The 18,638-nt window shown below is 37.3% G+C and overlaps 1 protein-coding gene across 1 annotated transcript in view; it reads right to left on the bottom strand.

Moving 5' to 3' along the window:
• The window catches only part of IQUB (IQ motif and ubiquitin domain containing), a 101,410-nt gene extending 90,446 nt beyond the window's left edge, over window positions 1-10,964 (bottom strand). The window contains exons 1-5 of the mRNA XM_062195287.1: window positions 10,577-10,964; window positions 8,565-8,699; window positions 2,654-2,815; window positions 2,397-2,569; window positions 2,048-2,203 (exon numbers count right to left, since the gene is read on the bottom strand). Coding sequence (XP_062051271.1) covers window positions 2,048-2,203; window positions 2,397-2,569; window positions 2,654-2,815; window positions 8,565-8,699; window positions 10,577-10,964 — 1,014 coding nt within the window. The remainder of the gene's footprint in view (window positions 1-2,047; window positions 2,204-2,396; window positions 2,570-2,653; window positions 2,816-8,564; window positions 8,700-10,576) is intronic.
• Between the last annotated feature and the right edge of the window lie 7,674 nt (window positions 10,965-18,638).

The following is an 18,638-nucleotide window of genomic DNA, read 5'->3' as shown; positions in this document are numbered from 1 at the left end:
ATTATAAATTTACTTCTTATGCTGGCTTTTATCTAATGCCTTTGTTCACAGCACACACTTCATTTCCACTCCACACAGAACCTCCAGTTCACTTTCTAAGTTTCCATGGGGCAAAATCAATGAGTCCTGATGCCATCCTCATTGTTACACATTTAGATTTCACTTTCTCCATTCTAATACGTCAACACTTCTCAATCTGTTTTATGCCTTCAAAAATATCAACTGAAATTTACCCTTTATTTTCATGTAATCTTGGTCCCTGTGTTTTTATTCCTCTAAATTTAATTTTTTTTTTTTGGAGTTTGGAATATGGCATAAGCAATTCCATTTTCCTGCCTCATTTCCAGTCTCATCTATTTCCTCACACTAAGAAAACTTCAAGCTTCTTGAGGAACAATATGCTGTTTTTTAGAATGCACTAATCACTGCTGCCATGAGGGAGTTCACATGACACAGTTCAGGCCAATGATATGTAAGTGGAGGTCTTTAGGTGAGGCTTTCCGGGGAAAGCCTTAAAGACAGCACACATGAGAAATGCTGCCTTGGCCTTTCCTTTCTTCTTTCATAGAATGAAGATAAGATGGTAAAGGTGAGTGAACCATTTTATCATTGCACAGTAACAAGCTCACAATGAGATTAATGGAGTGCAAAGACAAAAGGAGCTAAAGTTCCTAATAACATCACAGAGACCCATCCAAGCCTAGCACAGTAAGAAAGTAAAAATTAGTTAGTTAGGTAAAAAATTAGTTATAATAGGTAAGATTGTATTAGTTAGAAAGTTAAAGATCATCATGTTCCAATAACAGTCAGCAACAAAATTAATAGCAAACAATGTTTCTCCCAAGGACACACCACAGTTACAAAATGTCACAACTGTCTCTGAGTGAATACTATTTTCTTGCTAGCTGAGAAACTGTTCCCTAAAAGCACAAATTGACTTTGCTGGTTGAAATTATTAGACTAGTAAGAATGAAATATCACATTCTGGCCCACAGGATGTAAATGACAAAGAGAAGCAGCTTCGGTTTATAATAAGGTATTGAATTTCTGAGAAGCTCAAAAAAACAATATTCTACATCTTTTCATTCCTAAGAGAATAAATAGGACCTTGGCCTGCTTCACAGTCCAAATCTGATGTTGATCCATTCATACACAGCCTTCCTTTGCATTAACATTATCAAGATCCCACTTCACTTAAATTTTACCTAAACTTCACTCTTCTTCAAAATTCAATAATAACTTCATCCTTTCTTTTGCTTGGTAAAAAATTAGTTTAAACTGAAAAAGTGAAAATCCATCAGGTTGGTATAATAACTGGCACCCAGCTACAATGTTAGCCCTATGCATCCTCTGGTGAGTAGTCTCCTTCGGGACAATGAATCAGTGGACTTCATTGTTTTGGTACCACAAGTTTATCTCTCAAGATTTAGTGTCAATCGAACTAGAACAACAATCTCCAGATTTCTTGTTAATAGAAAACCAAAATCTGCCATTTAAATCACTGCTTCCGGGTCAGTTTTACACATTGCTAAAATAATGGTAGGAGATGGATCCAACTATATGCTCCATGAAAGAACATATTGGTTGAAAGCAAAAGGATGACAAAAGATAGGCCATCAAACAATAAGATGAGAGGGTTATAGCGGTTATAATAATATCAGGGAAAGTGGATATTAATATTACATTCAGTCTCAATTAGTCTGGAAAGCGCCCTACGTGATTTTTCTGTGACAAGAGTTAAGGTCCTGGGACAGAAGTGTTGAAAAGGCTAATAATGACCAAGGCAACAACAACAAAAGACACTCGAATTTCCCTAAGCAAAAGAGAGGAATTAGAAGTATTTAAGATTTTGGTCCTTCACATGGAGGGATATTAGATATAAAGATTGTTTTTATTACCAATGAAATATGACCCATATTCATGTGGATTGTTTCTAAAGCTGGTATGGCTTAGAAAAACTTACACAGGCACACACACACACAGAATAAGTAATTAGCTTAAACACTCTAATTTTAATATTTAATATTCATCTACCAAGTTATCTTACCGCCTGTAATATTCGATCATGGTATTCTTCAGCTGAAAAGTATTCTCTTGGTTTTACCAATTTATCAGTTATATTTGAAACATACACACCAATTTTAGTCATTTGTGTAGATGTTGTATTTGTAGTTTGTTGAAACTTTTTTCTCTGAAAAACTGTCTAAAATAAAAACAAGGGAAATTTAAGTAAGTATCTTCTCTATATATACATACATAAGTGTGCAAAGAGAATTATGTTTCCATGTACTAACTTTTATTACTCTAATTTCTGTAAAATTATTTAGAAGAATTGAGAATCATATATTATGCATCCTATAACTTCAGAGACCTAAATGGAAAAATAAAAATACTACCTGTGTATCCCTACAAAATACATTAGATTTTCCAGAAATCTTCTTAGGAACAGTTTGTGTTCCAGCATTATGAAATTCTACTCCTGTTATTTTGTGTCTGAATCCACCAAGAAATGGTTTGTGAAAGTCACATTTGATAATCTCAACAGCTACCTCCTGGTATTGATCAATGCCTGAAGAGATAAAACCAAAATTAAATGAAACTTCAACTACAAAGGGACTGTAAAATACTTTATCCAGGACATCAAATAACTAACCAGTTTCTATGGTGACAGTTATGATGTGAGAGATTTTGTTTAGTCCATCTACTCTTTTGATTGGATATAGATCTGGATTTGTAGAAAAGATTTCCATTTGTATAATTTCCTGTGGCTTGACTCCATATTGAACTAGGGTCTCATTATTTTTAACAATTTGTCCTAAAAAATGAAAAATTTTAAGATATTTTATAACAGTAAAAATGGCTATCTTCTTTTGGCTGCTTTTTAAATGACAAAAATTATATATATTTATGGTGTACAATAAAATCTTTTGATATACATATACATTGTGAAACAGTTAAACCAAGCTAACTGGTATACCTATTACCTTGCATCCTTATCATTTTTTGTGATAAAAACACTTAAAATCTACTCTCTTAGTAACTTTCAAGTATTAACTATAGACACCATGATATACAATAGATTTCTGGAAATGGTTAATTATATGTACTCATGTTAAGTGGAAGGAAACCATCAAACATACTTGTAGCAACACATATTTAGTTATCAAATGTAGTATAATGATTTCCACCTCTTGCTATAACGTTAGTATAGAAAACTCCAAACTAGGAAAACTTATAGTGGCTTTCTTGAGCAGGAATTCAGCATTGTAAATAAAACTACAACTCTCAATCATCAGCAATAAGTGCATAATAACCATGAAATTCTTAACATTTAAAAACAAATCATTCTACAATAGCAGCAGAATCATATTCTAAACATCGACGCTATAAGAAAAAAACACAATGTGTTACATGCAACCACGAGCCATAGCAGGGAAATCATGAGTATTTCAATATCCCAGTCTCCTAGTACCGAAAGGTAGACACTTAGAATTCCGAAGAATCCGTTCTTTACTTTCTTTCTAAAATAATAAGCTCACAGAAATTAATTCATGTCAAGGTAGAGCTAAAATTCAGTTTTGGGTTTAAAAAGTAGATATGCTGTTATTTTTTATCACTTCAACTTTTCCTCCCTTCTCCATCTTTCATGCACCTTGCCTTTGGTGCTTTGACTAAATTGACTAATTTTCTTCCTCTATTTTAAGATGTACAAAATCTATAATAATGCTAAAGGCTGCCATTTTGTGTCAGAAAAAGTTTATTAATAGAATCTATATTCAGGAGGTGGTGTTTAGTCTAGCAATTAGGATGCCTGAATTCCATGTCTGGTTCCCAACTCCAGCTTCCTGCTAATGCAGAACCTGGGAGACAGCAGATAATGGCTCAAATAATTGGGTCTCTTCCTCCCATGTAGAAGACCTCGACAGAGTTTTGGCTCTCAGCTTCAGCCTGGCCCAGCCCCAGCCATTGTGGTATAGGTAAGCATCTGGGGATTGAACCAGTGGATGCTAGATAGTTCCATGTGTGTGAGTGTGAGTGTGAGTGTGTGTGTGTGTGTCTCAAATAAATGAATAAATAAATAAATAAGAATTTAACTCTTTTAAAAGTTAACATGAAAAAAATTAACATGGTTGTTTGGGCTTCATAACAAGTTGAATAAGGGCCCCAAATATGTCTAGATCCTAATCTCCAGGACCTATGAATGTTACTTTATATAGCACAAGTGACTTTGTAGATCAGATTAAGAATTTTGAGATGGAGAAACTATCCTGGATATCTGGTTATTTCCTAAATGTAATCACATGTGCTCCTGTAAAAGGAAAGAAAAGGATTTGACTACAGAGTGAGTTACATGACAGAACTGAAAAGAGACTTGAACACGCTACATTTGCTTTGAAAATGGAAGAAGGGACCAGTGAGCTAATGAATGCAAGGAATGCAGCTCTAGAAACTAGAAAGACAGGAAGTGGATTCTCACCCTGCTAATACCTTGACTGTATCTCAGTGAAAATGATTTAGGACTTCTGGCGTCTAGAACTGCAAGAAGAGTGTATGTGTTGCCTTAAGCCATAGAAAACTAATACAGGTTCCCACAGAGCTCTTCATTCCTCTATTCATTTCCACAGTGGGCATACACCCACCAAACTTGAGCTTCAGTTTTAGTAGTAAATGAAAGCACCTGTTGGGGCAGGCATTGTGGCACATTGGGTTAAACAACCCCTCGGGATGCCTGCATCTGATATCAGAGTACCTGGTTCAAGTCCCAGATATTCCAAGGTTCTGATCCAGCTTCCTGCTAATGTATCTAGGAGGCAGCTGATGATGGCCCAAGTACTTGGATTCCTGCCACACAAAATGGGAGACATGAATGGAATTCCTGGCTCCTGGCTTCAGCCTGACCCATGGTACATTGTTGTGGACATTTGAAGAGTGAACCAGCATTTGGAAGATCTCTCTCTTCCTCTCGATCTCTTTCTCTCTCTCCCTCTCTCTCTCTTTCAAATAAAGCACATGTTTTAGAGAGCAGTTGGAGTACAACAAGGCTGCTTGCAATTGCTGCTGACATAAATCTGACTCAGTGATGATAGCTGGTACTTACATATAATAAAAGGAAAGTCATGGAGTACAAAGAACAGAGAGATCTTTAGGTACCACTGGCCAGCTACCCAGTCTCAAAGTGCTCTCTCTCCCTCAATTTTGAACTTTATGTTCAGCAATTTAAAATTTCATGTTTGGAGTCATAACAAGTTCAGATTGTCACTTTTCAGCCATGTGACTTTGCACAAGTTCATACAGCTTTAGTTTCCTCCTCTCATTTTAAAAAAAAAAAAAAAAAAGCCTAAACTTCAAAGGATCGTTGTGTGGATTAAATGATAATGCAGGCAAAACACCTTCTAGATATATTCACACACAGCAAGTGCTCAATAAATTAACCATTATGAACATTATCATTATCACTATTATCACTAATAATTATTTATATTTTAGTCTTGTTTCTCCAATCAGACTTTAATAATTAGTTGTTTGAATATACAAGCATTTTACTTTCAGAGTACATTCCCTATAATATGTGGGTACTTTAAAACATTCATGGAAAATGGATTCAAAAGATTATTTATTCTGGTGCAAAAAAAATTTGAAATCCATGCATACATGAGACTTTAAAAGTTCACTGAAGGCTGGCGCTGCGGCTCACTAGGCTAATCCTCCGCCTTGCGGCGCCGGCACACCGGGTTCTAGTCCCGGTCGGGGCACCGATCCTGTCCCGGTTGCCCCTCTTCCAGGCCAGCTCTCTGCTGTGGCCAGGGAGTGCAGTGGAGGATGGCCCAAGTCCTTGGGCCCTGCATCCCATGGGAGACCAGGATAAGCTCCTGGCTCCTGCCATCGGATCAGCGCAGTGCGCCAGCCGCAGCGCGCCTACCGCGGCTGCCATTGGAGGGTGAACCAACGGCAAAAGGAAGACCTTTCTCTCTGTCTCTCTCTCACTGTCCACTCTGCTTGTCAAAAAAAAAAAAAAAAAAAAAAAGTTCACTGAATACATATTATGAAAAAATTATACATGGGTTTCAAAAGTTTTTATGCCAAAATTCCAATTTTCCACCAAAGTTTTAAAGTACCCTCATGGTTTACCAAAAAAAAAAAAGAAATTTAATTGAGTGGTTTTCTCTGGAAACTTTTTGTGGTATTTTATAAGTCAGAACCAAAAAGTTTTTTAAGCATAAGCTTTTCTTTTCTTCTTTATTTGAAAGGCAGAGAATGAGACAGAAAGACGGAGACCTCCCATTCACTGGTTCACTCCTCAAATATCCACAGCAGCTGGGGGTGAACTAGTTTAAGCCAGGAGATGTGAATTCAGTCCAGGTTTCCCATGTTGGGGCAGGAACTCAAGTACTTGAGCCATCACCTACTGCCTCCCAGGGTCTGCATTAGCAAGAAGCTGGAGTCAGGAAAAGAGCCAGGACTGGAACTCTGGCACTCCAAATGAGATGTGGGCTTCCCAAGAAGCATTTTAACTATAACACCAAAAGCCCACCCCAGCACTAAACTTTGAAAATGAAATACTAGAATCTGCTTCAGACATATTCTATGCAAACATATATTTGTTATGTTGGCCTCATTAATTTCAAAGAGCTCTTCCTATTATGAATCAAAGGAATATAACTCCAGGGGGCAGTTCAATATTGTCCGCAAAATATAAATATTCTTGACTTCATGGAAATGACCTTACTATATAGTACAATCTTTTCCTATACAGTCTCTATTACTATAAATTTTTCCAATCTCTACTCTGCCCATTCTCCATATTTAATCTACTTCCAATCATTCAAAACTTCTTACAATTTTCCACAAGTTCCAGGTATTCTCTTCTCTTTGGGACCTGGCATAGTGTTATCACTTCATTAATCTAAACTGTTTAGAATCTCCTAGTTTCATTGCTCCTGTTCCCACAGTTTTTCATGCCTATTTCCATTGTGTCATGTGGTAAAATTGCATACTTCTTCTTCCTTACTAGTTTGTAAACAAATTGAGATTGGTAATTTTGTCTCATGCTTCTTTTTATCTTCAGTTCTTAGCAAAGTATGTAGAAAAGCATATGTCCTCATTAAAAATGTGTTTAGCCATTGTCTTGTCAAGGAACAATTTACTATTTTATTCCTTTTAGTATTCTTTAGTTCTACTTAATACCATTGGTTGAACTCTTTAATTAACACACAATTATTCTTAGTCATTTAAATTTAAAAGTCATCTCTGTTAAATATAAGACTGGGAATAAGAGAGGGAGGAGATGTACAGTTCGGCACATGCTCACTTGGACTTACTCCTAATGGTAGAGCTAGAAACGTGCCAGGGGATTCCAATTCAATCCCATCAAGGTGGCATGTACCAATGCCATCTTACTTGTTAATGTGATCAGTTTAAGTTCATAATCGGTCAAAAAGATAGGATTAAGTGTCAAAGGGATTACAGAAATAAGACTAGTGTCTGTAAATAATAATTGATAGAATTAAAAAGGAGAGAATTATCTAACATAGGAAGCAGGATACACAGCAAACTCATAGAATGGCAAAAGCCCTAAACAGCACTCTGTCCTCAGAATCAGCCCTTAAGGCATTCGGATCCAGCTAAAAAGCTCATGAGAGTTTCTCAGGCATGGAAAGCCAAGACACTCTGGCAGGGAAAAAAAAAAAAAGACCTAAATGAAAGATCTCTGTGAGTGAGATCCCAGAGGAAAGAACGGGCTATCAAAGAAGGAGGTATCTTTCTCTGAAGGGAGGAGAAAACTTCCAGTTTGACTATGGCCTTGTCTAAATAAGATCAGAGTTGGTGAATTTAAGAGGCATCCATAGCCTTGGCAGCTCATAACAAGAGCCTCAGATGATTACTGACATCATAAATAAGAGTGTCAACTGTTAAATCAACAATGGGTGTCACTGTGCACCTGCTCCTCATGTAGGATCTCTGTCCTTAATGTGTTGTACTATGCGAATTAACGGTAAAACTACTACTCAAACAGTACTCTATACTTTGTGTGTCTGTGTGGGTGCAGTCTGTTGAAATCTTTACTTAGTATAGATTAAATCTCTACCTATTAAGTCTTCACAGGTGAACTCAAAAGACATTCCAGATTATTCCTGTAAGTCAGAGGCCTTATGTACCTCTTCAAAACAAAAAGGATAAAAAAAAAGCCTTTGCTTTCTCACATCAAGACTGCTGTACCATATGTTGAAATCCCTACTTAGTATATACTAAGATGATCTTCTGTATATAAAGATAATTGAAAATGAATCTTGATGAAGAATGGGGTGGGAGAGGGAGTGAGAGATGGGATGGTTGTGGGTGGGAGGGAGGTTATGGGGGGAAAAGCCACTATAATTCAAAAGTTGTACTTTGGAAATTTGTATTTATTAAATAAAAGTTGAAAAAATGTGTTTAGTAGATAATTGCATAACCACAATATCCAAAGAGTAAACAGCAAAATATTTAGTATAAGAAATCAAAGATTTTGATTGCTTATATGTTAAAACTAAGGAAACCTTGATCAACTTACTAGCCTCCAAACTTACCTGCATATTTTACTTGCAGCAAGTAAGGTGGGACATCTAATAAGCGTGAAAAATGATCCTTGAGTTTTTTAAAAACGCTGTCAAGTTTAAAAGGAATTATAACTTCCTGGCCCACAGGGCTAAGAATAACTTTTACTGTAGATAAAAAGACAAAAGAAAGGATTGAAGTCAAGCATAAAAAGATTCAGCAACCTGGAGTTCCCCAAACAAATACAAAACTAACATTCAATTTTTAATCATATAGAATGCAGCCTGCCTCTGCATGCTTCCCCACCACAGTGCAATGACTTTTAAGAAGTCACCAACATTCAGTTGCAAGCTTCTGCTTTGAAAATTAACCCAAAAATCTCAAGAATTAGCATCCATTTTTCAATGCCTGGTATATAGTATTCAGCTATAAGCATAGGAAATATTTCAGAAAATTAAGCATTATTGTGTAGTGACTACAGGAAAGTGAGACAGAAATGGTGTCCCAAAACTTGGAAAGGTGCTACAACTACTTTTCACAAAAATGGACATTATACAGTTCATACCCCACTCTATAAAACAGGAAATGAAGAGGTTTCCATCTTAAAAATAAAAACTATTATTGCAAAATGTTTACCTATTCATAGAATATAGGAAGGAAATAAAGCATTTTAAAAATAATGTATACTTTTTATTAATATCTATAGAATTTATATTTTAACGGAGAAAATAAAGTAAGATAAAGTGGAGAATGCACACTGTGGGCCAAAAACTTTTATGTATTTCTAGACAACTTATGTACTTAACATAAAACTAAATGAGACACTTACCAATAATCCCATAACAAAACTTAACCAGACATCAGCATTGTTAAGATTCTTTGAGTATGTTAAAGTTTGTTTCTCCAGTTATCTACCACAAAGAGAATACTTTCACAGCTTAAACACATGCTATATTATCAGAAAGCTACACAAAGCCACGAGATTAAAGTATTTTTAAAACTTTCATAGCAGTGACTTCTTAAACTTTGGGAAGGGGAGCTATGTTAAGGAATTTTTGAAGCTCAGTAAGTACAGTACTCAAACAACTTTTTAAAAAATCACCATGTGTTTCTTATAAGTTATATTTTCAGGCAATGACAGAAACATCCAAATTGGAAGCCAAATTTCCAATGAATAATAAAATTGAGAGATTGATCTTAATTTGTCTTTTTGCTTTCCTCCTTCTTATTCTTCCCTTGTGTGTGGACGCTCCACACTATGGGAAAGTATCCCACTGGATTCAAAAGCTACATGTTGCCAGCCAAACTAAGCTGTTGTTGTTATAATCATCAAATTATGGACCACACACTCCACCCTTTGGATAGAATCTCTCTCAAAACACACCAATATGGAGGGAAAAACAGCAGTTAAAAATGCCCAAGTAGAACAGGTCTCTTTGTAACCGCATTATTGCTCTTCACCCACTGCTTTGTCCCCAAGAATGTGGTAATTCCTACATGACATCAATATTCTTTTGTCTATCAATTTAAAATTAGCCTACAATGAGAGACAGCAATTCTTCTGAAGCTAAAAAAAAGTTCACACTAAGCAGACTGTAGAAATATGTAAAAGCAACATGATATATAGAATGAACACTGGATACAAAACCAGGAAATCTGGAGTCAGGCTCTCTCATCCGACCTCTTATTAGGTATGCACAATTAATTCTAAATTGGAATGCAAAGAAGTTTCAATTAAACTCAAGAATTTGTCCACATTTCTGAAGGTCCCTAAACATTTTTAACACCTACTTTATTTGAAAATTTATCAATTTTAAAGTTAATGATGCTCATCTATTGAGGAAGAACAGACCATGCAGGATAATGAGGTATTCATATATAGTTAAGAGATTCAAGTGCAACTGTAGACATCTAATGTTTAAGGAAAAGGGAAAGCAATATTAAATGTAAAACAAGTCTTCCAATAAAAATAAATAACCAAGAAAAAGGAACCATCCATCACAATGAGGAAATGAAATATTCTGTCTCTCCTAGGTAATATTACCTGTTGCTGAAGAATCTACCACCGATGTTTGCAAAACCTCCTTTATGGCCTTTATTCTATCCAAAAATGCCAGATTATCATTTGCACTTGGTTTGTGACTCTGTCTTGAAGTAAGTAGAGCTGGTCCAGGTGACTGATCCTCTTCCATGGGTTGTTCTTCATCACTTGATTCCACACTTGAAACGCTGTGGTCAGTTTGCCCCTCATTAGGTATTTCATGGCCCTCATTGAGTTGGTTCAGTTCAGGTTCATGCTCTTCAGTTTGTGCTGACTCTGCAAGCTCTCCGGAGGGAACTGGAATGTCTACAGTGTCAAGGGTATCATTGCTTTCATCTGCCAAATCAACCGTTTTCTGAGCATCAAACTGTTCCTCCTCCTGATCAGACATTTTTCTAAATTAAGAGAAATAAACACATTTATTACATATGAAACAGTTTCTACAGAAAATATCAAATCCATTACTAATATAATGTTCACAATATACTATAATGTTGTTCCTTATTTTTTTAAATGTTGATTACCCTAGTAAAAGCATCAGGCAAAAATCACTGGTGAAATTTTAATAAAAACACTACAGAAACTAAAAATGAGTAACAAAGAGAGAACCTCAAAACAATAATAGAACAGAATTCTTGAAAAATTATGAAAATAAAAGCCTTTAAAATATCCTGCCACCACCTCCTTATTAAATAAAATATGCCTTGAGAAAGAAAGAAATTTTGAATTACTTTTTGTGACTACATAACTGACATGCGATTTATGCTTTTGGTTTTACAAATGATTGGAAGCTCTAGAAAACCAGTCAGAGCCACAGCAACTGTACCCTCAGTCACATGTCCTCTTGGCATACAGAAGCCTGCACAACAGGAGTTGGATCAGAGCAGGGAGGAAGCAGCCTGGCAGGGAGCTCACATATAGAAGCTGGGAGCCAGGAATGCAGGTGAGCAGAGAAGGAGCCCTGAGGACAATTTCTGGCTGCAACATCAGGGGGGAAGATTAAAGGTAGGAATGATGGAAAGCTCTACCTGGGGCTTCTACTTTGAGCACAAATCCTGTGAAGGAAAAAAAAAAAATTCCCTAGTCAACTAAGTTCTCTGACTAATAGAAAATGGAATACCTGAAATAAAAATATATAAATGTTGAACTCTGTGACTAATCTATGTAATAGTTAACAGAGTTTAAGAGAGAGTTAGAGGCAAAAAGATTTTATATGGAATGTTGCAAAGGGACAAGGATATGAAAAATATTGGCAACTAAGAGCCATGGAGAAGAGAAAAAGAAAATCTAAAATATGTTTTTGCTAGGCGTGTACTTTTCTGTGAGCTAAGTATGATAGAATATTGTTAAAGCAAAAAATAACTGAGGCAGGCATCTGGCCTTCCTAGTGGTTGAGATGCTATTGAGATGCCTGTGTGCATGTTGGAGTACCTGAGTTCCAATCCCAGCTCCACTCCAGATTCTAGCTTCCTGCTCATGGAGACCCTCTGAAGCTACAGGTTATGGCTCAGATAGTTGGGTCCCTGTCACCCACGTGGGAAGCCTGGATTGAGTTCTGAAGTTCTGTTAAATGCTTTTGGGGAGTGAATCAGCAGATGGTACATCTCTGCCTCTGTGTGTGTGTGCACATGCATGTGTGTACATATGTGTGTCATTCTGTCTGCCTTTGAAAGGAAAATGTTTTTAAAAATAGGAAATTACAATAGTAATATGCAATTGGGAAGGGAAAGATCTGCTAAACTGTTCTCAAATCTTTATGTTGTTTACAAAATTAAGAGATGTACACTTTTTAAAAAAATGATTTTATTTATTTGAAAAGCAGAGTGACAGAGAAACAGAAAAAGACAGAGAGAGATCATCCATCTGCTGGTTCACTTCCCAAATGTCCACAATGGCCAGGACTGGGCCAGGCCAAAGACAAGAGCCAGGAGCTCTATCCTGGTCTTCCATGTGGGTGGAAGTTACCTATAGTTACCAAGCTTATTTTGTAGTGAGGAAAACAGAAAACAACTAAATTAGTAAAATATAGAGATAGTCACAAAAAATATAATAAAGAAAGAAAGGTGGCTAAGAAGTATGAGTGTGACAAGGGAGAGTGCTGGAGAGGGTTTTGCTGACATGTATCTGGTAGGGAAGGAAGACTCACTGTTAACATTTAAGCAAGAGGCTAAAATGAGAAAATAAGCCAGGCATAAGGACAAATGAGGAAGTAAAAAACAGAAAACTTCTAAGAAATATGTGGTCATTTTGTGTGGCTAGAGAGCAGTAAACTGGCAGAAAAGTAGAAGAATTTGAAGTCTGAGAGGAGGTTATGGGGAGAGGGCTTTGGATCATATGGGGCCTTGTAGACAATTACAAGACTTTAGCTTTGACTCTAGGGGAGGCAAACAGAAGGTTTTGAGGAAAGAAGTAACGCTCTAACATACAGCTTAACAGAGGCACTAGACTGCTGTGTTATCAAGATGACATCATGGGATACAAAGGAGTACAAAGCTGGTAGGCCATCAGGGGTCTACTGGAAGCCAGTGAGAGCAATTCAAGCATGGAAAGCCAAGAAACTTTTGCAAAAAATATCCTACATGAAGGATCTCTGTGAGTGAGACCCCAGTGGAAAGAAAGAGCCATCAAAGGATATACTTTTCTCTAAAGGAAGGAGAGAACTTCTACTTTGCTTATGGCCTTATCTAAATACCAATGGAGACTGTGGATTCAAAAGGCTTCCATATCCTAGGCAGCTCATGTCAAGAGCCTCGGGTGATCACTGACATCATATATAGGAGTGTTAATTGTTAAATTAACAACAGGAGTCACTGTGCACTTACTTCCCATGCAGAACCTCTGTCCTCAATGAGTTGTACTATGAGAATTAACTGTAAAACTTGTTCTGTTCTTTACATTTTGTGTGTGTGTGTGTGCAAACTGTTCAAATCTTTACTAAGTACAGAGTTGGTCTTCTATGTATAAAGTTAATTGAAAACAAATCTTAATGGAGAATGGGACTTGTAAAAGGAAAAAGAGGAGGAAGTAGGGTGGAAAGACAGGCATGGTGGGAAGAATCACTATCTTCCTAACATTGTACTTATGAAATTTGTACTAATTAAATGAAATTTTTCGTTAAAAAACAAAAAGAAAAAAAAGTAAAGATTCCAAAATGTGCACGAGACAAATGCCAAATTACTTTTAGAGGATTTCCAATTAGACTCACAGCTTACTTCTCAGCAGAAACCCTACAAGCTAGAAGGGAATGACAAGATATGGTCCAAGTATTAAAAGAAAAAACTGTCGACCCAGAATATTGTACCATACAAAGCTCTCTCATTTATGAATGAGGGTGAAATAAAGACTTCTATGACAAACAGAAATTGAAAAAATGTCGCCACTGTCCAACCTTATAAAAGATTCCTAAGAATCTGCTACACAAAGAAAGAAAACCGTCATTACGAAAGAATGTAAAGGTAGAAAATTGCCCAGTAAAAGTACAAAAGAAATCCAAAGTAAACAATAGGAATATTTATGGAAAAATGGCAAGGTCAATTCACTACTTATCAATAGTCACCTTGAATATAAATAGCCTCAGCTCTCCAGATAAAAGACATAGACTCGTTGAAATGATTAAAAATAAGACCCATCTATTGCTGCCTACAAGAAACACATCTCACCAACTAAGATAAATGCAGACTTAAAGTGAAAGGATGAAAACAGATACTCCATGCTAATGGAAAGCAAAAAAGGGCAGGTGTTCCCATTCTAAGACAAAATAGACTTCAACAAAAAAATTTTAAAAAACACAAAGAAGCACATTATGTAATGATAAAGGATCAATTCAACAGGAAGATGTGACTATAATCTATAATGTGACTATAAGAATGACTATAATCAATGTATATCTACCCAATTATCAATGCCTGTAAATTGCTTTTGGAAGAATGGACATTTTGATGATATTTATTCTTCCAATCCATAAGCATGGAAGATTTTTCCATTTTTTTTATATCTTCTTCTATTTCTTTAAAGTTTTGTAATTCTCATCATAGAGATCTTTGACATCCTTGGTTAAGTTTATCTCAAGGTATTTGATATTTTTTTTTTTGCAGCTATTGTGAATGGGATTGATCTTAGAAGTTCTTTCTCAGCTGTGGCATTGTCTGTGTATACAAAGGCTGTTGATTTTTGTGCATTGATTTTATATCCTGCTACTTTTAAAACTCTTCTATGAGTTCCAAAGGTCTCTTAGTGGAGTTCTTTGGATCCCCTAAATAAAGAATCATATCATCTGCAAAGAAGGATAGTTTTACTTCTTCCTTCCCAATTTGTATCCCTTTGGTTTCTTTTTCTTGCCTAATGGCTCTGGCTAAAACTTCCATTACTATTTTGAATAGCAATGGTGAGAGTGGGCATCCCTGTCTGGTATCAGATCTCAGTGGCCAACATCCTTTTGACTAAGGAAATGCTGGATGCATTCTCCCTAAGATCTGGAACCAGGCAAGGATGCCCACTCTCACCACTGATATTTAATATAATCCTGGGTGTTTTAGCCAGAGCCATTAGGCAAGAAAAAGAAATCAAAAGGATTCAAATCAGGAAACAGGATGTCAAACTATCCCTATTTGCAAATGACATGATTCTATATATAAGGGAACCAAAAGAATCCACTGAGAGACTATTGGAAATCATAAAAGAATTTAATAAAGTGGAGGATATAAAACCAACATGGAAAAATCTATAGCCTTTGTATACATAGACAATGTAATAGCTGCATAAGAACTTTAAAATCCGTCCCATTCACAATATTTCCAAAAAGAATTAAATACCTTGGAATACATTTAACCAAGGATTTGAAAGATCTCTATGATGAAAATTACAAAACACTAAAGAAAGAAATAGAGGAAGACATTTTTTTTAAAAAATGGAAGAATCTTCCATGTTCATGGATTGGAAGAATCAACATCATCAAAATGCCCATACTACCAAAAGCAATTCACAGATTCAGTGTAATCCCAATCAAAATACCAACTACATTCTTTGCAGATCTAGGAAAAGTGATGCTAAAATTCATATGGAAACACAAGAGACCCCAAATAGCTAAAACAATCTTATACAACAAAAACAAAGCCAGAGGCATCACAATGCTTGATTTCAAGACATACTACAGGGCATATATAATAAAAACAGCCTGGTACCAGCAGAAAAACAGTTGTGCAGGCCAACGGAACAGAATAGATAATCCAGAAATCAATCCATGCATCTACAACCAACTTATCTTTGAAAAAGGAGCTAAGATGAATCCTTGGAGCAAGGACAGTCTCTTTAACAAGTGGTGCTGGTGAAACTGGATCTCCTCATGCAGAAGTATGAAACTAGACCCATAACTTACACCTTGCACAAAATCCACTCAAAATGGATTAAAGACCTAAATATATGACCCAATACCATTAGACTACTAAAGAACTTTGGGGAAACTCTGCAAGACATTGGCATAGGCAGAGAGTTCTTGGAAAAGATCCCAGAAGCACAGGAAATCAAAGCCAAAGTTGACAAATGGGATTCCATCAAGCTGAAAAGTTTCTGCACTGCAAAAGAAACACTAAGCAAAGTGAACAGGCAACTGACAGAACATGAGAAAATGTTTTCTAACTATGCAACCAATAAAACATCCCGAATCTAAAAAGAGCCCAAGAAATTCTACAACAAAACAAGCAAGCCAGTTAAGAAATGGGCAATTGACTTGAACAGGCATTTTTCAAGAGAGGAAATTCAAATGGCCAAGAGACTCTTGCAAAAATGCTCAGGGTCATGGCTGGCGCCGTGGCTTAACAGGCTAATCCTCCGCCTTGCGGCGCCGGCACACCGGGTTCTAGTCCTGGTTGGGGCACCGATCCTGTCCCGGTTGCCCCTCTTCCAGGCCAGCTCTCTGCTGTGGCCAGGGAGTGCAGTGGAGGATGGCCCAAGTGCTTGGGCCCTGCACCCCATGGGAGACCAGGAGAAGCACCTGGCTCCTGCCATCGGATCAGCGCGGTGCGCCGGCCGCAGCGCGCCTACCACGGCGGCCATTGGAGGGTGAACCAACGGCAAAAGGAAGACCTTCCTCTCTGTCTCTCTCTCTCACTGTCCACTCTGCCTGTCAAAAAATTTTAAAAAAAAAAAGTGATTCCCGTGGGCCTCTGAGTAAGTTCTCCTGAGAGAAAACTGTCATAAAAGAGCCCCTTCCCCATGCTCTGGCTTCCTGTCTGGTGATACGACTGCTCATCCAACACATGCCCCTTGCAATTATGATCACATCTGCCATAGCAGCCAAGACTCCTGCAAAGCCAGCGCCATGCTGTTTGGACTTTCTACCTCCCAGATGGTGAGCTAAATAAGCCACTTTCCTTTATCACTTACCAGCCTCTGGAGTTTCATAATAGTAGTAGAAAACAGACTCACACATCTACTTACCTGTGTCATCCTGTAGGACTTGAGGGTCATGGGAAATTGACACAAACATGAAGCACTGGCTACTTCTTTTGCCATGAGCTCTGTCTCTGTTCCAGCACTCAGGAAAAAGAGACAGGCTAACTTATTGGCTTGCAAGTAGGGTAAAATGCCAAATCCTTCACAGTTCTTGATACTTGATACCTGTGTCACTTTAAGATACAGAGAGTTCCTAACCCTCTGAAATTCTTTTTCCTCACTTGTGAAATGGGAAGGTAACGGTTTTAACACCATCAGTTCTTATAAGAATTAAATAAAATAATGTATATCAACTACTTAGCAAATAGTGCCAGCATATAGCTCAAGAAATGTTAGCCATAGGGGCTAACATAGAGGGTAAAGCTGCCCACTGTGACACTGGCATCACATACAGGAGCCGTTTCAAGTCCTGGCTGCTCCACTTCCAATCCAGCTTCCTGCTGATGTGCCTGAGAAAGCAGAAGATATTCCAAGTGCTTGGGCCCCTGCACCCATGTGGGAGACCCAGAAGAAGCTCCTGGCTCCTAACTTTGGCCTGACCGAGCTCTGGCCATTGCAGCCATTTGGGGAGTGAACCAGCAGATGGAATCAGTCTCCCTCTCTCCCTTTCTCTCTCTCTCTTTCTCTCGCTCTCGCTCTCTCTCTCTCTCTCTCTCTCTCTGTGTCTTTCAAATAAATAAATATTTTAAAAAAAAAGTTAGCTGGATTCAGCATTGTGGCACAGCAGGCTAAGTCACCACTTGTGACTATGGCATTCCATATCAGAGTGCCAGTTCGAGTCCTGGCTGTTCTGCTTCTGATCACACTGTCTGCTAATCTACCTGGGAAAGAACCAGATGATAGTCCAAGTACTTAGATCCTTGTCACCCCTGTGAGAGACTACAATGAAGTTTCTAGCTCCTGGCTTCTGCCTGGCCCAGCCAGGCCATTGCAGCCATTTAGGCAGCAAACCAGTGAATAAAAGATCTTTATTTCTGTCTCTCCCTGCTACTCAGCCTAATACATATATGTTAGATAATTACTAATGAACCTTTTCTAAAGTTTCCAAAAGACTAATGATAATAATATATTAAAATATCTCAGAGGAATCACATACTCATTTTAGTCAACAGGAGAAAAAAATGCCTGTAACATAAGCCATAATGTTAGCAAATATATATAGTAAATTACTTAATCCTCATGGGTTAGGTGTTATTATGCTCATTTTACAGATAAGAAAATCAGCATACTGAGTGTAAATAATTTTTTTTTAAGATCAGAAAGCTAGCAAGCAGTATTTATGGGATCAAAATCCAGGTAGTCTGGGTTCAGAACCCATGTTCTTAATCACTACGCTGTGTTGTATTTCAGTGTAGGCATCTGTGAGTGCTAGGAGAGAGGAGGAAAGGTGTCCTGGTGATTAAGAAAAAGTATAGGAACTGCTGCTCTTTCTGTTGATGAGGAAGCTGAGACCCATGGATACTTCAAGGTAAGTTAGTGCAGGTCAGTCTCAAATAATTTTACCATCAAACAAATTATCAGAGGCTGTCTTGCATTTTTAAGTGGGAAATATGACTAGTATGATAATAGTCAATTTTTTTCTCACCCATCTAAATTAAGCAACTACTTATATTGG

The sequence above is a fragment of the Lepus europaeus genome, chromosome 1 (genome assembly GCF_033115175.1).
Source record: "Lepus europaeus isolate LE1 chromosome 1, mLepTim1.pri, whole genome shotgun sequence".
Lineage (NCBI taxonomy): Eukaryota > Metazoa > Chordata > Mammalia > Lagomorpha > Leporidae > Lepus > Lepus europaeus.
This window is presented reverse-complemented; position numbering and strand designations above follow the sequence as displayed.